The 27,994-nt window shown below is 39.8% G+C and overlaps 1 protein-coding gene across 3 annotated transcripts; it reads right to left on the reverse strand.

Moving 5' to 3' along the window:
- Positions 1–386: 386 nt before the first annotated feature.
- On the reverse strand, positions 387–27,881 carry LOC121333278 (fructose-1,6-bisphosphatase isozyme 2-like). 3 transcript variants are annotated; one of them, XM_041399486.1, is made up of 7 exons: positions 27,624–27,881; positions 27,262–27,424; positions 26,237–26,329; positions 22,264–22,404; positions 20,928–21,065; positions 14,776–14,895; positions 387–4,647 (listed from the first exon to the last, which is right to left on the reverse strand). In XM_041399486.1, exons 1-7 carry the CDS (start codon positions 27,791–27,793, stop codon positions 4,513–4,515), a joined length of 960 nt encoding a protein of 319 aa, XP_041255420.1. In that variant the 5' UTR covers positions 27,794–27,881; the 3' UTR covers positions 387–4,512. The 3 variants fall into 3 exon arrangements, with proteins under 3 accessions (XP_041255420.1, XP_041255421.1, XP_041255419.1); XM_041399487.1 differs by having other exon boundaries at positions 387–4,644; positions 27,624–27,879; XM_041399485.1 differs by lacking the exon at positions 387–4,647 and adding an exon at positions 10,842–11,645 and having other exon boundaries at positions 27,624–27,808.
- Between the last annotated feature and the right edge of the window lie 113 nt (positions 27,882–27,994).

Here is a 27,994-nt window from a genome sequence, read left to right on the forward strand (position 1 = left end):
CTGAGATTCAGAAGGAAATGGCCCTGGTCTGTACATTCAAAATGAGAGGCAGGAGAAAAATACTGCCAGAGAAGTGACTGTGTAAGCTCCATATGCAGAAAATTATTTTCATTCTTGCTGCCAGAACTGGGAATGGACTGACACTTGTCTCTCCTAACACTTTTTAATCCTGGAAGCTGATGTTACTGTAAGCCTGGTAGTGCTTCATGCTTTGTGTTTCTTTATTTGCTAGAACAGAAGTGAGACCAGTAAAAAGCCTCCTGAGACTTGAACTGCTAAAAAAATGGGTAACAGGGAAAGGTGTTTGGTTGCAAAATCCAGGGCTCAGAAAAGTTGCTGGGAAAACAAGGTATGTTTTATGACCAGATGGGAAATGAAAAGGAAATAACTTTCCAAAGTATCTGCACATGAATGGGCATGTAGTTCACAAAACAGCCATCAGCCTTTGACTTCTTTAGAAAAAAATATTTGTGTGGATTAAAACTTGCTGACTGTTCTGGCTGAACGTCCTCAGAGTGAATAATAAAGAAGGGGACAGGGTAAGCCAGGTCATGTAGATAACTCAGTATTTACACAACCTGAAGTAACAGCTTCACCCAGAATTGTGTTACCTGACACTATACAGACTAAAATTTTTTTAAAGTTGCAGTTTGTGTAAGTTTTTTTTTTTCCTAAGGAATATAAAGAACAGATTTCAAGAACAATATTAAATCTGGTTTTGGGATTCCATTGCAGTGGCCCTATCTTCGGCAAAGCTGTTTTATTTATTTACTTCAAAAATACTATCGTAAAGTAGCAAATTATTCCATAGTGGTATGTGTTCCAGTGGGGGAAGTGTTGTCTCTGTTTATCATTCTTCTTTTGTGAAGATACAGCAAATGCATGTTACCTGTGGTCATGGAAATCTCCAGAGTTGTTCCCAGAAAGCTGTGGTAATTAAAGCTCTTGATTACTAGTCCAGTGTTTTCTCTCCAAAGCTTCCACTGATTACATATTCCTACTGATAGCTGAAGCTGCATTTATTAATTTAAAATATTCTAGTCCACATGTATTATCAGTAAAATACATACTAGTAAAAAATCCTATTTATACCTGGTTTAGGTCCTATCTAAATTACGGCTACTGTTGTTAATGGGGTCTTACACCTATTGAGATACATGAGCTGGGCACTATTACATGCTAGACTGCAGTTCTGTACAGTGATAAACCTTTGCAGTCCTTGTTGACTAGCATCTTAATTGTGAAAATTACTTTTTTATTGGAATTTGGGAAGAAAAAAAAAGTTTTGCATTTGATTTTCATGTGGTGATGCTTCTTAAACTGTTCTTGTCCTGAAGGTCTCTTAGCAGCTTCTCTGCTCTGCTTATTGAATGTATTTTATCACTCACTGGACCTGAGCTTTTAAAAGCATGTATGAGGCAAGGAAAATCATGAAATTAAATTATTTCACTTACATATGAAGTACTTATTCTTTAGAGTCTGTCACGTAGGAAACTATTTTCCCTTAAGAGCACTGAATTTCTCGTACTATCTGTGACTGCAGAGTAGAACAGAATTTTAGAGGTATTTTCCTGATGTATTGGTTTTTGCCTTTGCTAAAGTTAAATCAATTTCTAAACATTGGCAGTGAAACAAATGTTATTATTCTGCTACACAGGCTATGCACTAATACAATTTCCAAAATGCTTTGAAGAGCTATAGTAAAAAATGACACTGCATGTGATTTCATGCAGTGAAAAACTTACAGGAAAGTCAAACATGATTAATTGTATCATTGAAGGTTTTCTATAAGGAAAGATTACTGTTGATCTGCATAACAGCACTCCAAAAACATAGTTCTGAGACAACCAGAGACAAAGGAAAATGGGAATATCCACTTCAAAAAAAACCCAGAAGTGAGCTTCTGAATATCAGTTATGCAGCATTTGCTACTTAATCTCCCTGATAAAATAACAAATCCTGTCATATATGTCTTAAGCATAATGCCAACTAATCAGTTTTGACATAGTAGAGATTGACAGCAGTTTCTGGCTATTAACCAAAGAATTGAGCATAGCCTGAAGGCTGTCATAATGTAACGTGATGTTTCTGCTTTCTAGCTGTCTTAGGAGTTTACCAAGGTGTATGACAGAGTAAGCACCTATTTTTACTTACTGTCCATACAATGCTCTTCAGTCTTTGCTGGGAAGTCATATCATGAAATGTTCACTCAACTAATACACTCTTTTGAAGAAATAATTGTTTAAATCAGTAATGGGGATTTTATTATCTTATGTGCTAATCGCAGTTTATTGAATCATGAGTGAAATTTCGGGTAAGTGCAGGGGCACCTAAAGCGTTTGGAAGAAAGACTAAAATCAAAAGCAAAATTTCATTCACAATTCACAAAACTGAACTTAAGTGATAATAAGGCTCTTCTGAAAACAGATGGGAGCCCAACCAGGAATTTAGTTTGGGGGAGGAGGAGGGTTGGCCACAGGGTGGAGACCTGATCCATGGATTGATTAGTTTAGATAGATTAGGAGTTTCAGAAGAATCTCAGAAGATGCCACCTTCATTTGTGTTCACAAACACAAGTGGCTGTTTTGGTTTTTTTTCAAAAAAAATATTTTGGTTTTTTTTCTTTGCTCTGTTGTGCAAAGATTTATTGTCCAGTGGCCTTAAAATACGATTTCTGCAACACTCTTTCCATCCTGCCTGTTTTCTGCTGAAGAGCTACTGCCAACCTCTGTGCGCAAAGGAGCAAAGAAACCATGGCAATGGCCATTTGTAAAATACTTACTGGATTATTTTTTACAATGCTTCTTCCTTGTTTTGTTCACTGACTGTTCTCTAGGAGATCCAAAACCTACTTCTGAGTGAAACCTGTTAGACTTTCCAGTAAAATGATGCTGGGAAACACATTGTAGAAGTAACACTGTGCGTTGTCAGGTGCAATGCTGCAATGCTGCTCTACTGGGAAAAACTGTAATCTCAGTAACTATATGCTACTAAATGCCATGGAAATATTCTAAGTTTTATGGAGTAAGATTGTTTTTTTTTTTTAAAATTATTAATGAAAACCTCCTGCACAGCATGCATGCCATGACATAGAACTGTTTAAAATAAATGCTGGGCTACTAGATGCTCAGACTGGCTTAGGGTGTCTGAGAAGTTGATGCTGAAATGGGATGTTGAGAACCCCTTGAGGCTGTAACAAGTCTTGGAACACGCTTGATTTTGTTTAAAACTGAAAGTCAAATGCCATGGCTTCAGAGCTGCCAAGTCAGGTGTTTTTTCCCACAAAGGGTACTTCTAAGCATAGCTCTGTAATATATCAGTTTATGCTGCTGGTAACAAGGCACAAAAACACCCCTAGATAGGGCTGCCCACAGAACTTTTAAACCTGTTCATTGCTGTGTGTGCAGGTGCCCATTTTTGCTGGATATAGCAAAACAATGAAACCAAAACAAACCAGAAATAAAAACAATAACAACAAAGAACCCACCAAAAAACCTCAATAAAGCCCCCAACCAAACCCACCAAAAATAAAACCACATATCACAGTCTTTTACCATAATAGCACAGCAATGCTAGAATTGTGAACGCAAGTTCTTCTCAATAGCCATCTTAACATTCCTTCTGCTCAGCATGTTTAGCGGTGTTGCTTTCCTCATTCAAGCATGAAGCATAAACTGACAGCCGGGTTTTTTTGGAACAGGAAATATATACTGGAAACATCAGCTGTGTTGTAAAATTGCATAGGCTTTTAGAGATTTCTCTCATAGTTAAAAGAAATCTCTCTGTTTATATAGAAATTCCAATGCCCTGTGCAAAGGTTAAGAATAAATCCTGCTGCCTTTTTGCTATTTGTTGCTTGCTAGTCATGGAAAGAATTGGAGAGGACCTGAGTTTTCTGCTTCAGTGCTGTTATGAGCATTTCTGTCACATTTCTCTCACAGTGTAATAGAGCATTTCAGAAGCAAACCTTGTGTACACAGGGTGCCCATCAGGAATACTTTTGAAATGGTATTTCTGTAGCACTATTTCCAGACATTTCAATGAACTTTATATCCCCATTTTGTTAGTAATTTTGCAAACCAAGAGCAAAAGAAACTCCCTCCACACTGAATTTTTAATCTAAACTGACACAGAGCTGAAAAGTGGGAGAGGAAGAAGGCCAAAAGCAGTGAGGCTGTCTGCCAGAGGGCAGACAACTGATTAGCAGCTGTGGGTGTGGATTTGCAAGAAGGCTAGCCTCCCCCTTTGGCTTTGTTTTCTCCCAGCATATCTTCAAAAGAGCTAAAAGTAAACATCCCCATTCTCAGCGTTCTTCTGCTGAGTTTAAATTTCAGATTCTACATTTATCTGCATGTCCCTTTCCACTTATCCTCCCTGCTTTTGTTTGAGCAGTCTCCTTTTTCTGTGCCGGAATAATAAATCATGCTGCGTTGTTAAAAGAGGGAGAAAATTGTCCACACAGGAACAAAACAGGAAACCTGGCGATCAAAAGGGCAAAAGACAGATGGTGTGTCACCCGGTGCGGTGTCTCAGAGCTGTGCTCCTCCGAGCACACGATGACAAGGCTGGTGTCGCGGCAGCTGGGCGTGGAGAGAAGCTGACCTCTTTTTTTCCCGGGCGTGTGCCGACGGTGCACTGGAGCATCTGCTGAATCAATGAGACATCAGGAACGGTCATGCCCGGGCTGGGATTAGGCTGGCCATGCACATTCAGCATGAGCACAGCTGACCCAGTAATTGAGCGGGCGCATTATCTCCTTCAGAGGTGTCCCTTCCAAAGTGATAAAATATTCACTGGGTGACCTGCTCAGCAGCTGACAACAATTCTTAGGCCAAATTTTTGTTTATTAACGTGGGAGTACTTAGCTGTTTTGGCCAACACCCTCTGCAAGCTGGCTCACCAAACTGCCTTCACTGAGTGCAATGGTCAGAACTACAAAGCTGCTACCAGAAAACAGGTTGTTGGCGTCCTGATGAATAGAGTCTTGCAAAGCCATGATGCAAATCATTGCATTGGATGAAAGCAACCTCCTCAGGGCAGATCTCAGTGGAAAATCCTATCTCTATGAAGTATTAAAATTAATTCACTTGAATCAGATCACATGCTTAGTTTGAGGTTTTTGGTTTTGTGTTTTCTGAAACCACATCTGTATTTGCAGAAAGCTAGGAACAAAAACCAAAGGTGTTTTATGGTAGTAATACATAGGGTTTGTGAATGCTGGCCATGATGACATGAAGCCCGAATGGTAGGGAATGTTTCATCAAAACTTCAGGTGTTCTGTACTTCTGGGTAACTGTGTGCAGATCCTCTATCTCAATGTTCATTTACTCTCTGCTATTGCCACTTTTGGGCCCTGGATATCTCTGGAAAATAGATCCTTTTACCTTTGCAGTCCCACAGAAGTAATTGACTTCATAATCTTTCCTCTTATTAAACCTCTTCTTTTCTACCATGGACACCAACCCCCCTTTTCTCACAATGAGTCTGTGTGGTATAATCCATGTAAGCTAAAAGCTCTTTTTTGTTCTCTGTTTCTAAATAGCTGGCATTTTATAAATTAATAAAACTTTTGCCTGACTTTTCCAGAAATATGAGTTGGCTTTATTAAAGAAACAGCAAAACCTCTCATGTGTATGTTTTGTTGAAAACAGAATAAAGTATCAACTTTTGATACAAATGCTCAGAAACACATTTGATTCTACATTTCAAAGACCATCTGCATTTCAGCTGCCTTGGTTTCTCAGGGATGGGTGAGGTCCTGCTGCAGAGTGTCCAGGATCAGCTCCTCAGTGTGCTGGGCTGGCAGGGCAGCAGCACAGGCAGGCAGGGTGCCACGGGACTGGTGGGACGCCTGCCAGCCCCAACCTGTTCTCTGATCCCCCATCTTGTGATTGCAGTCACAAGGCCACCTCTCTGCGTCTGGCTGCTCACACTAACTCAGTTTCCAGTCAAAGTAATTTGTGAACAACTGCTCATTTATTAGAGACTGGTGGGCATGCTGTGTTTTCTTGTGTTACTGGATACCACTAGGTTTAGGTAGTTTTCCTTTATTTTACTTCTGAAATAGGTGCAAATGTTCCCAATAATTATAAAGAAGAATTAATTTTGGCAACAAGTTTGACAACCTGTGTTTTAACAACAGTCATATATATATATATATATGGTACAGTACAAGTAGTATAGTTTCTGCATCTTTCTCCAAAAGTAATAGCAAGTCAAATGTGTACTGATTTATTCATATATAATTTTATGCCAAGAAGCTATTAAATACTGATACAAAGGCACATATGAACTAGGATTTAGTTCACATGTGTCTTACTAGGAATTTCCATGTATTTTTAATTTTGTATCATGCTGGTGAGTATCTGAGGAATAATAGCAGGCCTTGCTGACTTCTGCATCTGGCGGCAGTCACAATATCTTCATTGTGAACACTGCCTTCTTCTCTCAGCAACCTTGATGGCAGCTTGTGGTGTGTTCTCTTTCGCACCAGTCCAACCACTAAATAGTCTCTGATTCATTAAAAAAAAAAAAAAAAAAAAAATCTGCCTTACTTTCTCAGCAGCCCTCAGATACCTTGCAAAACCATGATGGGAGGCCATGGAAGGAAGTTGTGGCTTGGTATTGCAAGCACTTCGTAGGTGGTGTCCCCTCACCCCACAGTTAGTGTAAGAGAGCTCTGCAGAAATGGTCTGAACTAGTTTCACTCTGCAGAGGGAAACTTTAAAATTCACCCTGAGCCTTTAAGGACTTTGTGGAATGGTGTGCTTGCAGGGTTGTGCTATATGCAGCAGAATACATGCAAGTACTTAGGTAGGTGAGGTAGAGATTGAAGCAGGACTCCAGCAAAGAACATCCACTGTTCACACTGAATAAAGTAGCTGCTTTCTTAATCTGCACTTGAGGTTTGTATAGGTTGTTTATACAGAGCAGATATGGATCTCTTTGTAAGCACCAGCCACCCAGCAGCCCACAAACCAGGAGAATTTTCATTTAAGTGTCAGCAGCCACCTAAGCAGCACTAAGTTATTAGTCAGAGCAGTGTCCCAGCACTAGCCCCTCCACTACCAGGTGCTTTTGGTGCAAACTGAGGAAAAACCCCAAAATGTGGGGAAAATAGCAACTAGGATTAGATCCAAGCTTTGCTGTGAAACTATACTTCAATGAAAGCAAGTTGGGTGACAGTAAGTAGGACACTCAGTGACTGACACATTGCAGTGTGCAGGTGTATACATCCTGCCAGCAGGAGCACAGATCTTAGCCACTAGACTGTGTACACCCTCTGCAAAACAAACTTTCAGCATGTCCCTAAGTGGTGGTTTTTAGAGGCCCTGTGGTTATCTTGAGGAATCTCTGTTCTAGCCTTATCATCTCTCCCGGCCCTTGGGAACAGGACCAAGTTACCAGTGATCCTTCTGATGTAAAACTAGTATTGTTATCTTACTTAGGCTGGCCTCAAATTAAACTTGGTTTTAGGTTTCCAACTTAAAAAATGCAATGGAGTTCCTTGATAAATTAGTGACATCAATATCTATTTGTGTTCCTATGTAGAGACTCAGAGTGAGAGAGAATTACTATATATGTATATATGTCTAAAAAAGAAATTGTATATATGTGTATATGTATTCCAAGCACATTTTTTTCGCAGGGAAACAGATTTATTAGTTTTCACAATCAGGGTGCACAATTCCATCATGCAGTAAAAATATTTTATTATTACCTAAACCATATTTTTTTTTCTTTACCTCTTCAGTCACCAGGATTTATTTAAGTGTTTTTTGTGTTCTGCTGCTGATAGTAGCGCTTTGGGAAGCACGTGATGAGGAACAGAATAAACAAGTACACACTGTACTTGCTGATCCTGGGCAGTTGTCACAGCTTTAAAAAGTGCCAGAGAAACCTGAATGAGGAGTGCTTTGATACCTGAAGCAGCACTGAAATCACATCCTCACCCCTGGGATAGGAATAATTAAGGGTAAATACTCATCCTGAATAATTTTCTGTCTGCTTTTGTTCAGCCTGCCTCTTCTTTAGAAGTAATAAAACACATTTGAGTTAAAAAATAACTGTTGGATTTTCTTGGCAGGAGTATTCTTAACTCCTCTCTAGGTCCTAATGTAATTCACAGAATATTCTTAATAAAGTTTTGTACCAGCACAGTGGGGGCTGTGGATCAGAGATGAAAATGAGAAGAGGGTGCAGGAGTTGTTTACATCAAGGAGGTTCACTAAAAAAACATTCATATAATGAGACAGGAGAGTTGTAAAGGGGGTTAGACAGGAGGGTCTAAAACTTAAAGAGACCTAAAGCCCAGTTTTCACATCCTTATCACATAGTGTAATCACACATTTCTTTTCATTGCTAATTTTTGCTCTCATTGGTCAATGGCTGTTAGTTTCACAGTGGATTTCTGATCTCCTTAGGCAGTGTCAAGTCTGAGATCTAGCACCAGAAGCCCTAAGGGATGGATGGCTATAGAAACCTAGAAGTGTCAGAATCACAGAATCATTAGGGTTGGAAGGGACACCTGGAGATCATCCAGTCAAACACCGCTTCCGAGGCACGGTCAGCTCCAGCAATCTACACAGGAGCCTGTTCAAATGGGTTTTGAATGTCTTCACAGAGGGGGACTGCAGGACAACCTGGTCCAGTGCTCTGCCACCCTCAGTGTAAAGAAATTCTTCCTCGTGCTGAGGTGAAATTTCCTGTGTTTTAGTTTGTGGCCATTGGTCCTTGTCCAGTCACTGGGCACCACTGAAAAAAGTCTGGCACCATGCTCTTGACAGCCACCTTTGAGATATTTGTATGTGTTAATGAGATCTCCTCTCAGTGTTCTCTTCTCCAGACTAAACAGGCCCAGTTCCTGCAATCTCTCTTCATAAGAGAGATGCTCCAGACCCCAAATTATCTTTGTTCTCACTGACCCATCCTGTCACGCCACCACGGAAGTTTATCAGATCGGTCAAGCATGAGTTCTCCTTGGTGAATCCATGGTGACTGCTCCCAGTGCCTGGGTATGACCTCCAGAATGGGCTGTTCCATTCCCTTTTCAGGTATGGAGGGGAGGCTGACAGGGCATATCTTCCCAGGTCCTCCTTCTTGTCCTTTTTGGAGATGGCAGTAATGTTGACTTTGCTCCAGTCATCGGGCACCTCTCCTGTTCTCCATGCTTTTGCACAGATGATGGATGTTGGCTTATCAACATCTGCCAGCTCCCTGGGCTCCCATGGGTGCATCCCATCAGAGCCCATGGATTTATGGGTGTTAGGTCTCTCTAGCTGATCTCTAACCCAACCCTCTGTGACCAGGGTGGCATCTTCCTTTCTCCATCCTTCCTTCCTCTCTTGCCTCTGAGGTCTGGGACTCCTCAGAGCTGGCCTCACCGGTAAAGACTGAGACAAAGAAGGCATTCAGTAATTTGGCCTTCTCTGTGTCTTCCATCACCAGGACACCCATCTGATTCAGCAGTGGCCCCACATCTTCCCAATCTTCATTTTGCTGCTGCTGTACTTGTACAAGCCCTTTCAGTTGCCCTTCCCAGATTCAATGCCAAGTGGGCCTTGGTCTTCCTCGTCTCATCCCTGCATATAGGATGTTGTTCCTATAGTCCTCCCACAGGGCCTAGCTCTTTTTTCACATCCCAGAAATTTCTTTCTAGCAATTATCTGCTCATCCATGTGGATCTACTGTCCCCTTTGCCTGATTTCCTGCTCATAGGGCTACACTGATCTTGAGCTTGGAGGAAGTGATACTTGACTATTGACCAGCTCTCTTGGACCTCCTTATCTTCTAGAGCCTTATCCCATGTGATTCTTCTAAGTAGGTCTTTGAAGAGGTCAAAGGTGACCCTCAGGAAGGTCATGCAGGATCCTGACTCCCTAGGACAAAGGGCCAATGTGTATTTCTCAAACAGCAATAACCAGATAGTTGTGAAGCCAACCAAAGATTGTTGGTAATAACAAACAGTGATTGATTGTTGGTAACACACACTGTGAGAAAGAACAGGGTGTGGCTGGAGAAGGTGGCCATACAGAAGTAGGACAAACATCCTTGTTGTAACTCTTGTAGATAAGGACAACAGATTGCAAGTGCCAGAATGAAACTGAGAAGGGGGCATGCATGGACTATAGCGAGGAATCAAGACCACCCAAGATGCCTGAAGCCCTCTGATCCATTTACAGAAAGGTCTGAAAGAACTGACTGTGCATGACAACTAATTTGTATAGAAAATGAGAAAGTTGTATTCACGGCAGGGGAAAAAAAGTATCCTCACAAAGGCCAGGCACATGTGCACCACCTGTCCCTGGACTCTCCATCAGCTGGAGCCATGCTGCAGACAGGACTCTCTCTGGTCTCTCTTGCTTTCCCCCTCCTCTTTAAATCACCTCTCTCTCTCTCTCTGTCTCTCTCTCCCTCTCTCTCTCTCTCTCTCTCTCTCTCTCTCTCTCTCTCTCTTTCTGTCTCTCTCTGCCTCCTGCTCTCTCCCCTTTTGCCCTACCTCTTTATCCAAACCTCACTGCTGTGTGGTATTCTAGGAGATCATGGACTAACTTGTATCAATTGTCATGGCAAGTGTGGAATTTACTAATAAAGTTTTGTAAGCTTCTGCAGACCATCTGACTTTAGTTCCTTTTGGCCACAAGCATCTACAAAACTGGGGTGTTCCCTTCCACTTAAGGATAGGACAACACTGTGACTAGTGGTGGCAATATAATGTGTAAAAGGGTATAATGTGTAATTTCAATCTGAAATAAGAACCTTCCAAAGTAAGAGAAAATGGAGGCATAACAGTGTCTTTGTATCCTCTTGCAGAGGACAATGGATCAACAGAATAGGCATGATTTGGGTGCCACATCCATGGTTTATTGTCATTTGTGATTTGAAAGGTGTGTGCAAATAACACACACCTGTTCTTATGAGAAATTAAATATCCTGGCAATGCTGCAGCCTTTTCATCTCCATTAATTACCCAAAATATATATAATGCACGGATTAAAAATATTGTTTCAGACAACATAAGACTTCTGCTCTTCTTAGGGCTGTCAAGATAAAAACCATCTGCAAGACAGTCTCTAACAGAAAATCCAGATAATGACATTGCAAATATTGATGCAGAAATCCTGTTGCAAACAATGCCATCTATGTAATAGATGTGAAGCTTCAGATCAAATGGGGATACTGACACAACTCACTTCCTTTTGTTAATATTATATAAAGTAAGTAGTTTCTGTTTGTCATGACTCTGTCTCTGCACTTGCCCTGCGTAAATCAGAATTAAAGGATTTTTACACTTGCCTGCAAGGAGAAACAAAATCTCACTATTTTTCCTGCTCTTGTAAACTGGGACTTTCACTGAGAGATTGGTGGTAAACACTAGAATCCACTATTTTGAAAGGAAAGCTTTTCTTGAAGACTGAAAATGGGCAAGCAAGATCTGATGTGGAAAGTCTTTAGCTGCTCTTCTAGTGTTTCTGTACACAAGCAAGGTATTCTTGCACATCATCTGGAGAGCCAAGTATAAGAGGAACTCTCTGGTGAATATTCTCAGGTTTCACATCCAACACTGCTTCGGTCCCTGTAGTTGCCATCCCACCTGCCTGCTCAATGATGAAAGCCATAGGGTTGCATTCATAGAGAAGTCGGAGCTAGAAAGAAAGAGGAAACACCTGATTGTCTATGGGGGAAATTATGTCCTTTGACATAATTATGCCAAAACTTAGCATTCCTTTTGTGATTTTAGAAAATTTTGTACCAAACTTCAACTGGCCTAAGTAGCAATGTCTTTCAGAGAGCTTTTCCTTCCCTCTCTTCTTCTCACCTTTACTACAGCCTTGGAGGAATAGTATGCCAACCCTACATTCAGGCGTCACTACTATAATTTCCAAGCTGATATACAGACATGCAGCACCAGTGAAGCTGTATTTTGTCAAAAATGTCAAAAGTGGGTGTCCCACAGGCATCAGCAAAATATTTAAGCCAACTAAGCTAACAGTACTGAGAAAGAAAAAACAAAATATGTTCTCATATGGAGTCTTTATGTGTTAACTCAGAGCTTGGGATAATCATGTTATGTTTAGTCAGGATATTTTGGAGTTTGAAACTTGATGCTCCCAGTTTCAAATTTCAGGATTTTATTGCTTCTCTTCAGAAATGTAGGTAGATATTAGTGGCCTGAACTTATCCAGATAGTGGCTTCAGAAGGAGCTGCAGTTATTTATTAAAGGCAAAATTTCCCTTTTGGTTTGGACCCTGATATCTGTTTACATCTTTTTAAAATGTTACCTCTTGGGGTAAGTGTGTTCTGGTGGAATGCAAATTTATTTAGGACATATACCAAAATTTTCAGTGTTTAAATGAAAAGAGGTGGTCAGTTCTGAACAAATATTATTTCTGTAGGTTTATCTATGAAGTGCTCATGTACAACAATATTAGCACATATTTTGTTTAAAGGACTCTTGACATGTACAAAAGAGGAAAAGTTTTCTGGAAAAAAGGAAGTGTGACAGAATGATCCTGTATATAGAGACAGAGAAATGGGTTGAACACAGGACTTCACTACCCATCATGCCTTCAGCACACTGCAATGAAACCACAATATACCACAACTTAAATAGCACTGTATTACCTTCTTTCTTATCTTTAAAGCCCACTGAAGTGCTACTTCTGTTACTGGGACTCCATCTCTGAGGCAACATAGGACCAGTACCTTTCACTCTTCTTCCTACTGCTTGACCCAATTCTGGAAGGTCATGAGCCAGCAAACAGCAGTGGTATCACCACGGAACCACATTTCAAGTTTCTTGTTGCTACTGTGACTATGCAACTTGAGGAAAGCAGTTTTTCTTCAGGTGGCAGTGCAACTGCACTTAGGGATCTTCAGATGGGCTCTGTCTTCAGATAGGTTTAACATTTTCACCTAATAGAGAACTAGAAGCCTTAAATTTATAAAAAATATTATTCATGATATACCATTTGAAAAGAAGCTTTATTTTTTGTCTTGTCCTGTAGTGGTTTTTTGAGCATTTAGTTTTCTTTCTTGAACTTAAGGAAGGATCTGTAAATTTTGGGGCCTACATCCATGTAATTTGCCTTTACTCTAAAGAGTAAATAAATTCCTTTTGATCAATTCCAGTGACATTTGATTCTTTTCAGCTCTCTAACCAAGTGCATAGACTGTCTTTCAGGAGAAAGATGATCAGGGCACTTGCCACAAGAGTATTATTTCTCCATTAAGAAAATATATATGTCAAAAGAACTATATACATCTGTACTCTGAGACAGAAAGAAAACTTGTTTTTAATAATAGCATGTTTTGCTTCTTCCATTACTCTCTTTACTGTGGCAGTCCAAGCCAGAGCAATCCAATAATAAATGTGGGTTAACTCTGTGCAAACCTTATTTCAATGAAGTTATGTAACTGCTTAGTTCCTTTGTAATTTTGTCCTGTTTTTCATTCTCTCTTTTCAACAATGGTTTAGTACAGATTTCAAAACAAAACGTTTCATTTGAAGAGGCCAGTCAGCAAACCCACTTTTTTCACATACAGCAAATTCCTTTTTTGTCCCTTTCTCCTATGTACAAACAGATCCACATCATTTAGTGAGGGCTTTTTGGGATGGTGTTTTGTGGGTTTTTTCTGTGGGATGGTGATTCTATAATTTTTGCCTGGACAAACATGCAGACATTTTTGGTTGATATGTTGAAGATAATTATTTTCCTGTTTTGGCTTCGAAGACCATTTGGATCTGCTGGTACTTTGGTAAATACAAGCTCACCATGATGAAACCAGTAGTCCTCTCTCCCTAAAGATGGTAGATATTGGGATGTTCTGAGACCAGTGTGGGAGATGAGGCAGATTCCTTCATGTACCAGCCATGGATGCAAAAACATTGGAATAGAAGGTTTTAAGTACAGTGTAGATCAGGAAAGAATGCATTCTTGGAGTCAGAACACCATGTCCAACCTATTACGTACTGAGCCAATGAATTCCTAAGGATGTCCTGCAGGTTACTGCTGGTCCACAGATCAGCTGTATGACTAGGTCTCTTAAAACATACTTGTTTAGAAATTTGATAATATGGGTATGTGATACTGCAGAAGAGAAGTTGAGGTTGACAATGGTCCACGGCCCATCACTTTTAAAGACTGACTGCATTGCATTGCACTGAATTGTCACAGTACATTTTCTACCGGTGTCCAAATGGGAAGTCATATTTTCCTAAAATACTGAATGAAACCCACCTTCCACTGTAATCACCTTTTCTGATCAGGTAGTAGAAGGCTGAGTTTGCAGAGCTGGTGATATAAGCTCAGCGTCCTTTGGAAACATAAGGTAGGAAAGTATTTTTTTCTAGCATTGGACAAAACCCTTTCTGGGACTTAACATATCCCACTGGCTGGTGCAATAACTCTAGTTTCCAGTTTAAAGTGCAGAGGTTTTTCTTAGCTCTGTGTTGTATCTGTCAGCCATGCACACATCTCTCAATGGGTTTCTATGGTGCTGAAATACTAGCTTTAGAAAAATCATTAAGTACATGGTTGCAGTGAAAACCAGTTGAGTATTTAATAATATAAAAACACAGAGGAAGATTTCTGACCTAAATTGGCAATTGCCTAAATTTCTTTCCTAAATTCAATTGCTGGGCATAATTTTCATTAAAAATTTTTTTCCGCAGTGGAACATTATTATTTGTTTATTTATGTAAACTATTGCTCTGGTAATACCAGAGATATTAGGTTGGCTAAGTTCACCAGAAAGGAATTCAAATTACATACCTTTCCTTTTGGAGTCTTCTGGTTAGCAGGATACATGAAGATCCCACCGTACAGCAATGTACGGTGAACATCAGCTACCATGGAGCCCACATACCTGGCACCATATGGGGAGCTCCCATCCTGAAAAACACAGAGCAAAGCACTATATTTACCAGGCTAGACAACTAGTAACATGGCAAAATGTAATTTTGGCATGAAACGGGAATCATAGCTGCTTTAATCAATGGCTGCTTATGGATACTGCAAATCCCGAAATCAGTCCTAAGCTCAGCCTTTTGTAAGATGTGATTGTGTACAGGGTTCAAAGATAAGAGTTTTAAAGAGCTGCATTCACAGTATGCAAACCAGAGTATCTGTAATTTGGGTGCACATTTTGGAATCAACCCCCAGCTTGTGAAAAACCAAGGGACTAAAAACTTCTTCACCTTATCAGAACAAAGTCAAAATAATTTGATTTTTGATCTTTCAATGGCTCCTAAGCCAGAGCATGAGGAGTGGTGTCACTCCTATAAATGTCCAGATGGTTCCAAGAGGGCTCCAACTTTTACCTTCTAGCTTATTTGTCAGGTGGTGAAATTGGTCACAGCATTTATCCTGCAGCTTAGTTTGGAAGATTGCAATTTATTCATGAATGTAATTTTCCTTGCTCTCAGCTTAGAAATTGATGTTGCTGAAGGACAGGCCATTTTAACAAGAGCAATCAAGTATTCATGTCAGTCTCAGGTCTGGCCATAGAAATGGGTAGGTAGAAGATATAGAAGACAAGCAAGGTGTCTTGAACAAATAGAAGGACATACAGACCAAATAAGCTCCACTCAAGAAATTTAACATGTCACTATACTTTTATGAAGGGGAGATACAAAATACGGATGTAAACTGAAGGAAAGCTTTTTAAGAAAATAATTTTGCTGGTTTCCATATCTCTCACTCTGTCTTCAATTAAGCTGAGGAGGAATTTTCATCTTCCCGGAATATTACTAGAGACTGAACTTCATGAACATTTAATATACATATATGTGTTTTGTATTACAATGCTAAAAGTCTGAAAATATCTCATAATATAATATTCTCATAATATAATAATATCTCATAAAATATCAATGTCTGGGTCAGTTTTCTAATTAAAGATCTCAGCACTTTATACAAAGCTCATCCTGTACTGATACTACATCAAGAAAAATACATAGAAAACTTCTTCAGCAATGCCAGCTCCAAGACCTTCAGACACCAAAAGTTAGTCACCTTTCCCTGCAAAATCATAAGGTTGGCTGGGTAAAAAAATCCACAACTGGAAGGAAAATAGAGAAAAACCTTATTCTATTTTGAAAATTATTTTTTCAAATTGTTCAATGTGACTGTGAAGTATTGATAATTACACTCTATTAAAATGGAAAAAAAATCTCATTAAATTACACATTACAAAGCAACAGAACACTAGGAAATTAAGTTCTATGCTGCTAAACTTAAGACTTGGATTTTTGGTATAGCTGATAATAAAATTGGAAAACAGACCTATTCCAGGCTATGTAATAAGCCTTATTCAACTGTACATATGCTGGTTTTTATGATTCGTGTTGCACACATTAGAAGAACTATGAAAAATTCAGAAGAAAACAATGCAAACTATGAAAGACTGATGGATAAGACACAGCCTAGAGCTTTTACATTTAGTTTTGTTTAAATCTGGTCCTATTACTTGTATGCACAAATGAACAAAGGTTTTAAGTATTTGCTCCCTTGTTTCTCATGGCTTATGCCCAAATAATTGCATATTTAGGCTTCAAATGATAGCGTCTCCAACTCACAGCTGTTTGTAATTGTGACTTCACAATTGTAAAAATCTGGCATCAGGAAAAACCAAACACTTTAAGTGGTATTAAAGAGAGACAAATGTGAGTTTTCAGTTAAAGTCTGGGGAAGATATGATTATAGTCTCAAATTACCTTTAAAAATACAATCAACACAAAAACTTTCTTTTGTGGTTTTAAAAGGCAATGAACTGAGTCTAAAGAACAGTTTGTTGAACACTAAGAAAAGCCATAACATATTAACAAGCAGCCCCTGAACCAGACTGCTAAAGATTGGTTCTATGATATTATCAAATAAGGACTCTGTAAACCACAGGTATGAAATTTAATGACCATGAGCTGTACAGCTGAGCCATCTGTGTAGACATCATCTGACAGGTTTGGAAAGTGCTAGATTTCCTATTCACATGCAGATTATTTACATAATTTTTGTGTACATGGACCGTGTTATGCGAAGGATGCTTTCAACTTCCAACTCAGGATAATCTAAGCTCAGGAGATGCCACTGACAATTTTAGTTGCTTTTTACTTGGATAGATATTCACCAGCTAGAGATACAGTGCTGAGAAAAATACAGACAAATTCCTCCCTTCTGATAAGGTTATCACTTGAACTGCATATTGAAATAAAATGTTTCCTTCCCTTAGCATACAGCTGTCTGCATGGAAGAATAAATACTAATTGTAGTTAGTGAAATGTTATTTGTTGTTTCTCCAGTTTTATTGCTCATGCATTTTTTTACAGATAAGAAAGTTAACAGGTGTTGCATGCATATTGGCATATTGCCCAGGCATTCTTCTCAAACAAAATAAAAGAGCATGAATGCTAGAAGGTAGTGCCAAGCTCTGTGTTTGCACAATAAGCACTCCTGATTGTTTAGTTGATGCCAATGAAAGAGCTGGAGAACCTTCATGTTCCCTTGGTCAGCATCCATGTTGAGTAAACTTGTGGCTACTCTTTGTTTTACCCCTTCTGCTGCTTTTTCTTTTTTTGCTTGACTCAAAGGAACAAAAATGACAGATAGGTCCTGTGGGGTTTTTTTTCCTTCACATTCTGAGAGAAGTCAATTTTTAATTTCTTTCTTCTACTGTTTCTGACAGCCCTGTTCTTCCACAGCAGAACAATACCAGGTTTTTCTTATATAAATATGATAACTAGGAGAGGGGGGGCCAAGAAATTTTTTCTACAGACTACAACAGCAACACTCCTGCATCCTTTGCTCTGCATACTGATGTGGTCACAAAAGAATAGTGGTTTTACTAGCTTTTTTTGTATCACTTGGACACAGCTTGGCTTCATACTGAAATGTGCTGTTGAGGGCAAGTTTTTAATGGCATTGCTGTGACAAATTCTTAGCCAGGGAATCTCAGTTGCATAGCTCTAATCATCAGCAAGCTGTGATGAGACTCAGCTTCTCCTGTGCCTGACTGTAGGAAGCAAAGATAAAAGTAGGTGTCAGAGCAAAGTGTGACAGTGTCCACAGGGTATTTAAAATTCTGCCAGTGCCAGAGAGAAGCTAGGGCCTTGCAGCCATTATGGGAGGAAGAACCCATTTTGGGGAGGAGTTGTAGTAAAATTTGTGCAGAGATGGTTTCTGGCCCAGCAGCTCCCACTGAGATTGCAGACTGGAGTAAACATGTTGCATTACAGGCAACTTTGCAAACAGAAGTTTGCTCTTCAAACTGGTTAAGCAGCAGTGCGATTTTGTCATGCTTAATAAAAAATCACCTTCACTCTCATACCAGAAGAGATGCGGTTAGACATACATTTCCCACTGCATGATAGTAGTAGGAGGCTTAGGTCTGGCCTGCAGAACATCAGCATTTTTCTAGTGCTTTTTATTCAGAATTAATGCCTTAGGTAAATGATGATCCACAAGAAAATTTGAGGGTCAATGTGATTTTGTAGTCCAGACTGTCTGATCTGGGACACTGCTGTTAGATAGTAAAGGGAAATCTCTCTTCTACTCATAAATGGCTGATTTTTAGTGTTTTGTTGCTAACGACAATGATATATAACATAGGATATGTTGTAGACCACACTGTACTTTTGATTCCTTGTTATATTTTTAACTTTTCAGTTTTTCATGGCAATGTCAGAAAGTCATCTGAACAGCATGTTGACCAAGAGCCACAGAAAGGAGTTAATAGAGGTAAGATCTAAGGAAGAAAAATGCAAAAAAAAAAGACAGCTAAAACTGATACCTAGTCTCTTGGCTTCTAGAAGCCCAAAGAGTATAGGGTGAATGATCTGGTTGAATAAGTATGTGTTCCTCCATGCCCACACATCAGTTTCTCTTCAAGTCACAGGCAGGGGGTATTCAGCAGCCACCTTCACTACCCTTCTGCATGCTGGAGAAAAGGGGACAGAGACCGAAACTGTGAAGATCTCCACCTGGCTCCTGTAGGGAAGGTCATCAACAGCATGGCTGCAGCTGAGTAGCCTTACAGATGAGGCCAGGAAGCACGTTTCATGCTACAGAGAAAAGGCAAAACCTTTTCTCTCTAGTCCTCCCCACAATGCAAATATAATGTCTTTCCAAATCAAGGAACTGAGTTACGCTGTTTCCAAAACTCAGGTTCATAACAAGCTTCAGATGGGCAGAGCACTTCCTTGTGCTTTGTGGCCATAACATTTGTGCCTCAGCCCTTCTCATGCTGACAACTGTACATCTCAGAGCAGCAAAAAATGTGATTGTTCAGCACAACTGAGAAGATTTCCTGTGCCCCAAATAACCCACTTCTGTGCTGCTTGCTTTAAAGCAGCAAAAATATCTGCCAGCTTCTGTGGTAGAAGTTAGAACACAAAGATGAGCAATTTCAATAGGTTTTCATCAAATGATAAACAGATTTGAGATAAAATAGTGTTTGCAAATGAGTTTTTTTCCAGTATGTCCTAACTTTGGGATTTAGTAAGTCACATGGTAGAGCTGTCCTCATTGATCCTGTGGGGAAATTCCTCTGTCTGGTCTTTCCACTGAGTTTGAAATATTTTCAGTATTTTCCTAGTTGCCTGGGGCTGAATCATTTGTTTAAGAATTTTACTTTAAACAACATTTTAGTGGTTTGCAAAAACACAGATTAATAAATCCCATGTTAGTGCATTATACTGAATAAATAGCCTGGTGTAACATCAGCAGAATGAGAAGCACAGATTGTTCTTCACTTTCCCAGCTGGATTTCAGGAAGTATGAAAATTGTGTCTTCTTCTCACACAGCTTAACTGAATGCAGACTTTGAAGTCTCAAAATAATCTCAAATATTCAAAATTAATATATTTAGAATGCTGTTATGTTAGACTCTGCAGCTACAGTTTTGGTAGTATTAAAAGGAGGGTTTGATATTCAGTCAGTAGTCTTGCAGCTATAGCTGATATGGTAAATCCAGATTTTTAGCTGAGAAGGAGGAGCTTATCATGGGACCATAGTTTAAATACTTACTATTATATTTCCCTTTTACTGCACCCTGAGATTTTTACTGAATCCATTTATTTAAGACAAACCATATTACAAGTATCCTTGACAACTAACAGCTTTAAAATAATCTGACTATTTTTTTAATAGGAAAAGCTTTAAAAACAGTTTCCTGACCAAATTAAGTCCTGAGTTGATCCACATCACCATATTTCATTATAAATTACTCTTCACAGCCACACTTTCTAAAGATCTTCCGGTTTTCCACATTGAGAGCTTGTGTTCTGTTCTCCTAGCCTTGATAAGTTAATACCAAACTGTATTTGTCCAAGGAAGTTCATCATACATGGGATGTCTCTTTTTTAACCACCAAATATAGAGAATTTGTGCCTCACACCATTTGTTTAGGTTTTCTCCCCAGCCAATAGGTTGGTTCATGCTCCATATGATGCAAGTAGACTGTGCAAGAATGATACTGCATTTTTCAGCTGCAAGAGGGTACAGGAAGGAGAAGGTGATGCCACCCAGATTCCTGCAAACACCTTCTGGACAGCACATGGAATCTAGCCCTAAATGCCCAACTGCACACATTACTGAACTGCATATTCAGATAAAGCTAGAAAATGAGGGTATCCCCAAATTTGGCATGCATATTTCCAGAGTTTTGCTGAAAGATTTTGCTCTTCAGCACATTTCCCTTCACACAAACAAGCTATGACTTTATTTACCAAAGTTTAAGTTATAAAAGATGTCAGGATGCCGAAAAAAAAGCTCCATTACATGAATATCCAAAATGGACCAGCTGGTATGAAAGAGTTACATGGGTCTGAACTCAGGAAGACCTTCAAATCCTTTTCCGTCAGCCAGGACTTCATGGAATGCAGTGCTTGCCAACGCGTGGTACATTGCGCACAGTGCTAATATTTTCTTACCTCAGGGAATTTCTTCTTTTGCAAATATTCTGTCATTGCAGGATCAAAATACTTTGCATAACCTTCATTGAGACTGTACACCTTCCCCTTCTTCTTGATTTTAACATCTCTGTCCACCAAAATAAATTCACCAAGACCCTGCAGGACAGGATAAATGAGGTATTAGCAGGGCAGCAGAAAATTTTGTTGGCTTTCTGTAACAGTTGCCACATTAGACATGGCAGAAATGCTAGCACAACTTGATCCTTTCATTACCTCACAATATTTCCATAACCTCACAATATTTCAAAAAGAGCAGAAAGCAGAGAATTTACATTAAATTAATGAAAACTTGTCACATCGGTACTATAAACAAAACCTGATTGGAATAAAGTACCAAAAAAATACCACTCAGCCCTGAAAGCAGACGGATCATGAATCTCTGTCCTCAAATCATGAGACTGCAAATTAAGAAATGACACTGCCTTCTGACTTTTGGACTCTTTTTGCCTCTCTGGTCTAAACAACTTAAAGTGAATGTAGTCAGCTATACCCATGTGTTGATCTCTGCAATTTGATTTCAATTTCCACCTTCTCTTTGTCTGTCTCAAGCAGAGCAGTTAATCTCCCAGTTCTTTCCACTTGGAATGAGACTATTTACAAATGTTACAAGAAGTTTTGGCAATAATTCATTGTTTTATTAAAAACAACCCCACAAAACCATAAAAAACAACAGTATGTTGTTCCGCATATCTAATTCTGGTTTTGCAAATGAATGATCTTTCTTGCATTCCCACAGTAACACTCATTGTGTTCCTGGGCACTGAAAAGTTCAGTTCATGTTCAATTGTACAGACATTGTTGTACTTTTGCAAATTTTTGGGTATGCACCTTAGGTGACAGCCATAAAACTCTACTGCACTCAGGAAATGAAACATCACTTGGCTCAAGCTATCAAAAAAATGGTCCTTGCCTCAGGCTAAACAGTGAACATGTTGATGCTCTTATTCAGACAGAAAAATCAAGAATAAAATAGACACAGATTCCTTCAAGTGAAGACAAAGACACTGTACAAATTGAATTTTCTTAAGTGTTGGTTTGAATGAAGACAGTTTCAAACACTTAATTGAGAATTTAAGTTAACTTCACTTACATTGAATAGTAAAAAAACAAGCAGGTATTGCAACCAACATGCTCACATATTATTAAATATTTATAGAGAGAAGGTGGGATGATCCGGGATATGGAAAAAAGACTTGCATAAAGTGGATAGAGACAAGGTTTAACAAAAACAAGTAAAACCAAGCACAGAGAGCTCTAAAAGACAGTGGCAATGTGATTAACACCATGACTGTACCGGATCAAGCATGAAGCAATCCACTCCTTGCCCTGTGGAGAGGGCAACCAGTGTAGCACTACCATACAGGGCATAGCCTGCAGCAACAATATTGCGGCCAGGCTGTAAAGCATCTTTTTCAGAAGGCTCGTCATCTGTTTCCTGAGGAAAAATTACCATTTGAACCAAAGGTTAAATTCTGATAATGAAAAATAAAAACAACTTTTCAATAATAATGTGCAACAGATTTCCTTTTTCTGTCTAGGCAGACCTTTGAAACAACAAAAATAGAGACTGTTACCCGCTCCCCCCACCTTGTTCAGGGCAAGTTTGGTACAGGTCCATGTACATGCTAAGACAGGATGTTCAGAGTTTGTTATCTTATACATGTCATGCAGTCAATATGATACATGCCACAAAGCTGATGCCTTAGCATTATATCCCCAGCTATTAATTGAGGATCATCAGAAAACTGAGACAGAGCAAAGATACTAATTTTCTGTAAATGTAACATAAGCTATGATACTGACACCCCTCAGAGGGAATAACTGAGAGGGAAATGCTGTAATTAACATTACAGAAAAAATGCTCGCATGGTACAGAATAAAAGGATATATGGTGCAACATGATGGAACCAAGTTTTTGCATTGGTCTCTTCTAGTGAAGGGATGCATAACTAAAGGGATATAAATGTTCACCTATTTTATACAAATGCTCATCATATTATATACAAAATAACAAACACATTTGGTTATGTAAAGTGTGCATGTGTGCAGGTACTCATCTATAAGTCTACAGAGAACATTCAGGTGGCATTTTACTTGATGCTTTTAATCAATTTCTGACACTCATATTTTGATTTGGCACTTTGGTTATCATGGAGCAACAGTAGCCCAGGCAGACAAGGTGAAATATTTCCAGCCAGCTCTAGGGCTGTGCCTCAGCCACGGCTTACAAGAGTTTGTCTGGTGGGGTAGGTAAGGAGGACAGCCAACAGTACTTGGGAATGCTGGTTACAGCCTTTATCTCCTGCTGCTGCAGAATGGGTAGGAATTGCTTGATATCAATGCTTACTTAAAAGTTTGTCAGCTGTGGTGGGTCTTGTATAGATGTTTGGTGGTGGTCCATGGGGAATTGAAATGAAACACTCCCCTTTCTTCAGACTGTGGCTCAGCATTTTATTGTTCCTAACTCAGTTTCTCAGTGATTGCAGAGGCTTATTTAGATTGAGTAGCAGCTAAATAATAACAGCAGGTTTAGCCCTGAATATCTGGTTAAAAAAAATTAAAATCCATGAAGACTTGTATAGAAAATAAAAAATTTGCCCATTAGGGTCTTAGTAAGGTGTTCCCTTTCATCATTGTATGCCAACACCTCAAGGAAAACCGAAATGCGGGACACCAAAACGACAACTTCTTGGTAAACAAAGATAGTAGTTCCACATCAAAATGTTTTCATTTTCAGCTGAAAGACTTCATTACTTAAGTCACTTCACTTACAGTCTTTAACTGTATTTTGCTCAAATCCTTTTATTATTATTTTGCCAAGTTCTTCTGTGGAAATAAAAAAATCCAGTTGACAACCAGCTCTTCATGGGAACTGAAATATAACAGGTACAAATATATGTGGCACTCAGTCCCTTGAAGCTATGTCAGGCTGCTTATTCTGAGAGGTTATAATGCAGATAATGAAGGAAGATTAGTTTAAACTTTTGTTTGCATACTTCAGAGCTTTGAAAATTGACTAATAGGGGCTAATACTTTGTGAAACAATCCTTACAGTGCCAACTATTATGGCCTAGGTAGCTTGATCTCCTTCACAAATATACCCCTATGGTACATACATCTATCTCACCATTGAAAGCAATGGTTGTCTATAGCAGACTAATTATTTGCAGCATCAAATGGAGAATTAAACATTCATTTAGACAGTCAGTTTAAAAGATGTTATGGTTGTCATAGTTTTTGTATGCACCTCTCATTAAAGAAAAAATAATTTTGTATAGAGCAAAGTGTTTTTTTTTTTTCTAGAATACAGTGTACATACAATACATGCAACTTTGGGTTATATATAATATTGTTTAATTTTTTTTCTGAGTTTTTCCTATTTCTTAAATGCATTTTCTATGTTAATATGACTGAGAAATTATATATTTGTTGACTATTCTGAAAAAAAGCCAGAGGAACTCTTGCCTCACAGTATAGTCAGTCAGGTTGAATTCACTTGTTTTTTCATCCTTATTCACAGCTGTGTTTGCAAGAGCTAGTTTCCAAAAAGAGAAAAATGTTTGAAACAAACATTTTGCAGAGCTGTGAAAAAGCTACAGATCAGCTGATACTTCAATGTTAGGACTGCAGGAGTTTTGTCCTGTACTATTGAACAAACCAGGGAATTAAGCTGGGCAGTACACTCAGATAACAGTTTTCAGGATTGCAATGTATGGTCCAAGTCTGGCCTTTCTATAAGAGTGCTTATTATCTGTTTTGGGTTTTTTCTGAAGTAAGCCAAATGTTTCTACTTTGGAGAGTGTGCCTTTGAAAATGAAGTTAAGGTGAGACATGGTGAGAAAATCAGTCAAGAGCTCATCTCAGAACTGGTAGACGCTAAGGTTCATCCTTTGGAATCACAACGATTCTACCTTTTAAAAAATATTCATGAATCTTAAGTGGCCTAAAATTATGTTCTCTTTCTTAAGTGATACTTATCAACTGGAATAAACATCTCCCTTTTATTCTTTCACGCTACCCTTTAGTAACAATCAATAAAGCACTTATTTAATAATGTCAAAGGAAAATGCAACTATTGTCTACTGCAAATATTGGGAGATGCTGTTGTCATTTAGGGTGTCAGAGAGATAACTGAAAAGGGTGGAGGTCCCTCTGCTTAACATTAGAGCACATTTCATAGATTTCATCAACACAGATAAGCTTTTTTCTCTGCAAAAAGCAAGATACTACATGGTACTGGATGTAGTCCCAGGAATGCTCTTTCAAAAATCATAGCCAGACACCATCTCAGTGCTGTCTGGCCTGCATGGCCGGCATCCATGGTGTGGGATTGCACTAACCATTAACAGTGCAGATAGCCAAATTCCAGGACTTGGCTTGTGCCACAACCCTCTTGAGGTTATGCCATAACTGATTCATTAGTAGATAACATATTCTCAACAGTGATGACTATTGTGTTACCTACAGGAAATGTAAAAGCCAAGGACTAGCCAGCTGAAAATTATGAGCTAAAAGGTGAGAGACTTAAAAGACATATCTTCAGTTGCTTGAAGTGTAACATCTGAGTCTGCAAAGACTTCTTTGAAGTCACAAGTCTGTAAACTGTTATTTCTCAATTGCGATGGCTGGGGTCTCCCACAGTCATATGACTGTGAGCTCAGGCTTTGGAAAAAACACCAACTGCTGGGAGATTAGCAAACAAATCACAAGACTTGGCATGACTGTAACTCTTAGCGTTTGTACTTGGCTGCACAGCTGCCGCTCTGTGCAGCCCCATGGGAGCAGACACGCTACTGGGCCCGATGAATGTTGCTGAGCGCTTCCTCCAGCCCCCAGCGCTTCCAGGCTTACAGACTCCCATCCATGACAGGCACAGCAGCTGGCTCTGGCCGCCACAGGGTCAGGACCAGGGCTGCCAGCCCCCGCAGTGGGTGTCCAGGAGGACAAATCCTGCGATCCGTCGGCGCCTAACGCTGAGACAAACATCACTGAAGGAGCTAACCAGCTGCCCTGGGGCTGAGATCGTCGTAGTTAAGTGCCTTTGTGTGTGGAGGAAGGAAGTGCTGTCACCTAAAAACTTCATGGGGCTGGGTGTCCCCTTCCTGTCAATTCAGGCAGTGAATATCAAGTGTTCGTCTAGTCTTTCTAAGGTTCCCTTTTGCCCAGAGACACCTAAGGGACCATGGAAAGAAACTAGGCAAGGTGATGAACTCAGGACGTTTTGCTTTCACCAAGCAAATCATGCCATGTGTGATTTGCTCTCTTACCTTTTTGTAGATAGCAAATATTGTTCCTATTGGTGCCAAGCAGTCTATATTGGATGAACCGTCAAGGGGGTCAAAGCACACCACATATTTACCCTAAAACAGAAATGGAAAGGGAACTGTTTAATGATAAGTTTCTTGGCATCATTATTTCCTTTTACTTGAAAACTCCCATGTTTTTACATCTGAATTTAGCCCTCCAAGCATGCCTGATACAGCTTGCCAGAGAAGGCTGCACTGCTGACCCAGCTGGCCCTGCAGCACAACACCGGCTCCCCAGGGGCCTGCCAGAGAAATTGCAGAGGACATGTTTCTGCTCAGACAGCACAAATGGATGATAGAGATGAGCAGCACTGCTGCCAAGCAGTGCAAGAAATTGTTTAGAAGCAAAAGGAGTGACTAATTTTGGAAGCAAGTATCTTCCTCTAATGAATATGTTTTGTTTTGCTACTTTTGCTGTGAATGAAAGGATTTTGCTCTGTTCTGGGGTTTGAGGGCAAGAAGGCAGAAAGAAAAAAAGACTTCGGGAAAGGGCAGGTTACATCAGCCTGAGAAGTAACTCGCGGTAACAGGATCCCCTCCTGGGGGAAGCCTGATGAAGCAGTCAGGTGTTTCCTTTGGACATGTAACATAACACTCAGTTCTGCCAGCCTCTCATCTCATTTTATCTTTCTAAATACTAATGTAATCCAAAACCATTGCACCAGCGGTCAGGGAATGTAACAGTACACTTAGATCTGAGATTTGGGATATGTTAACAAGCTTAAAAATAATTACTCTCCCCCCTTTCACAAAACTTTAATAATAATTTTACTCTCCACACTGCTTTTAGCTGTTGAAATCATGCCACCCACTACAGTTATTAATCAAAACAACGCAGAAATGGTGCCAATTTTCTGAATTCCCCCCGGGAAGGGGGGGGGGAAGGGTTGGGTTGGGGGCCAGGGCCAGGTTTCATACTTGAAGCAAGAGTGCCACCTGCTGCTGCCCGAGCCGACAACCCCCCTGAAAGCCGGAGGTGCACAGACCCGCTTGTCTTTCGGGGTGATGATGGCCTCCTTGTTCTCCTCTGTGACCAGGACGCAGGTGCTGTAGGAGGACTGCAGCATGTTAATCACCAGGGAGTTAGATAGTACATCCAGCTTTTTCACCTCATCACCCGTCACATTCACAGTGCCAGCTATACCAAACCTACAGAACAGTAAACATGTCAAGAAACCTGAAGGAGGACAACATTACAGGTTTTTATGAAAAAACACCCCAACAAGTCAAGGTTGTTCCTTCATCTTATCTTCCTACACCTTTAGACAATCTTTGGATGAAAAAGCTAAGGTGCATTATAAGACTGTTGCTGCTGTAGAAAATAAAAGCATGCACTTTGAGGCCTTACCCGGGTCCTTTTGCTCCTGTGTAGATGTTCTCCAGGCCAGAAGCAGAGCCTACAGCCCAGGTGGTGAAGCAGCTGACTGCAGTTTTGAGGAAGCAGAAAGTGCACTGAGCATCTGTAATATTTCCTGCCACTAGCTGCTCAGAGCTCCATGGTGATCCTTCAACCCACATTCACTCAGACCCCTGCCTGCTCCAAATCAGGACTTTAAAGGCATCCCCGGGGAATTTGCCATATGGAACTGTATCTCAGGATCAAGGTCTGTTTTATTCGGTGATCCTCAGCTGAGTTAGGATGATGCTTCTTTTCCCTATCCTGATTTTAGCAATATGCTAATGACCTAGTATAGTAGTATAATAGGTTTCCGAGAATTC

This window comes from Onychostruthus taczanowskii, unplaced genomic scaffold (genome assembly GCF_017590055.1).
Source record: "Onychostruthus taczanowskii isolate IOZ18803 unplaced genomic scaffold, ASM1759005v1 scaffold161, whole genome shotgun sequence".
Taxonomy (NCBI): Eukaryota; Metazoa; Chordata; class Aves; order Passeriformes; family Passeridae; genus Onychostruthus; species Onychostruthus taczanowskii.

Coding starts and splice junctions, on each gene's coding strand:
- LOC121333278 (XM_041399485.1), bottom strand. CDS start 27,793: ATGTGGGTTGAAGGATCACCATGGAGCTCTGAGCAGCTAGTGGCAGGA. Junction 26,330..27,261: donor TCACCCCGAAAGACAAGCGG/GTCTGTGCACCT, acceptor TTTCTGTTTTAG/GGTAAATATGTGGTGTGCTT. Junction 14,896..20,927: donor AAAAGAAGAAATTCCCTGAG/GTAAGAAAATAT, acceptor TGTGTTTTTCAG/GATGGGAGCTCCCCATATGG.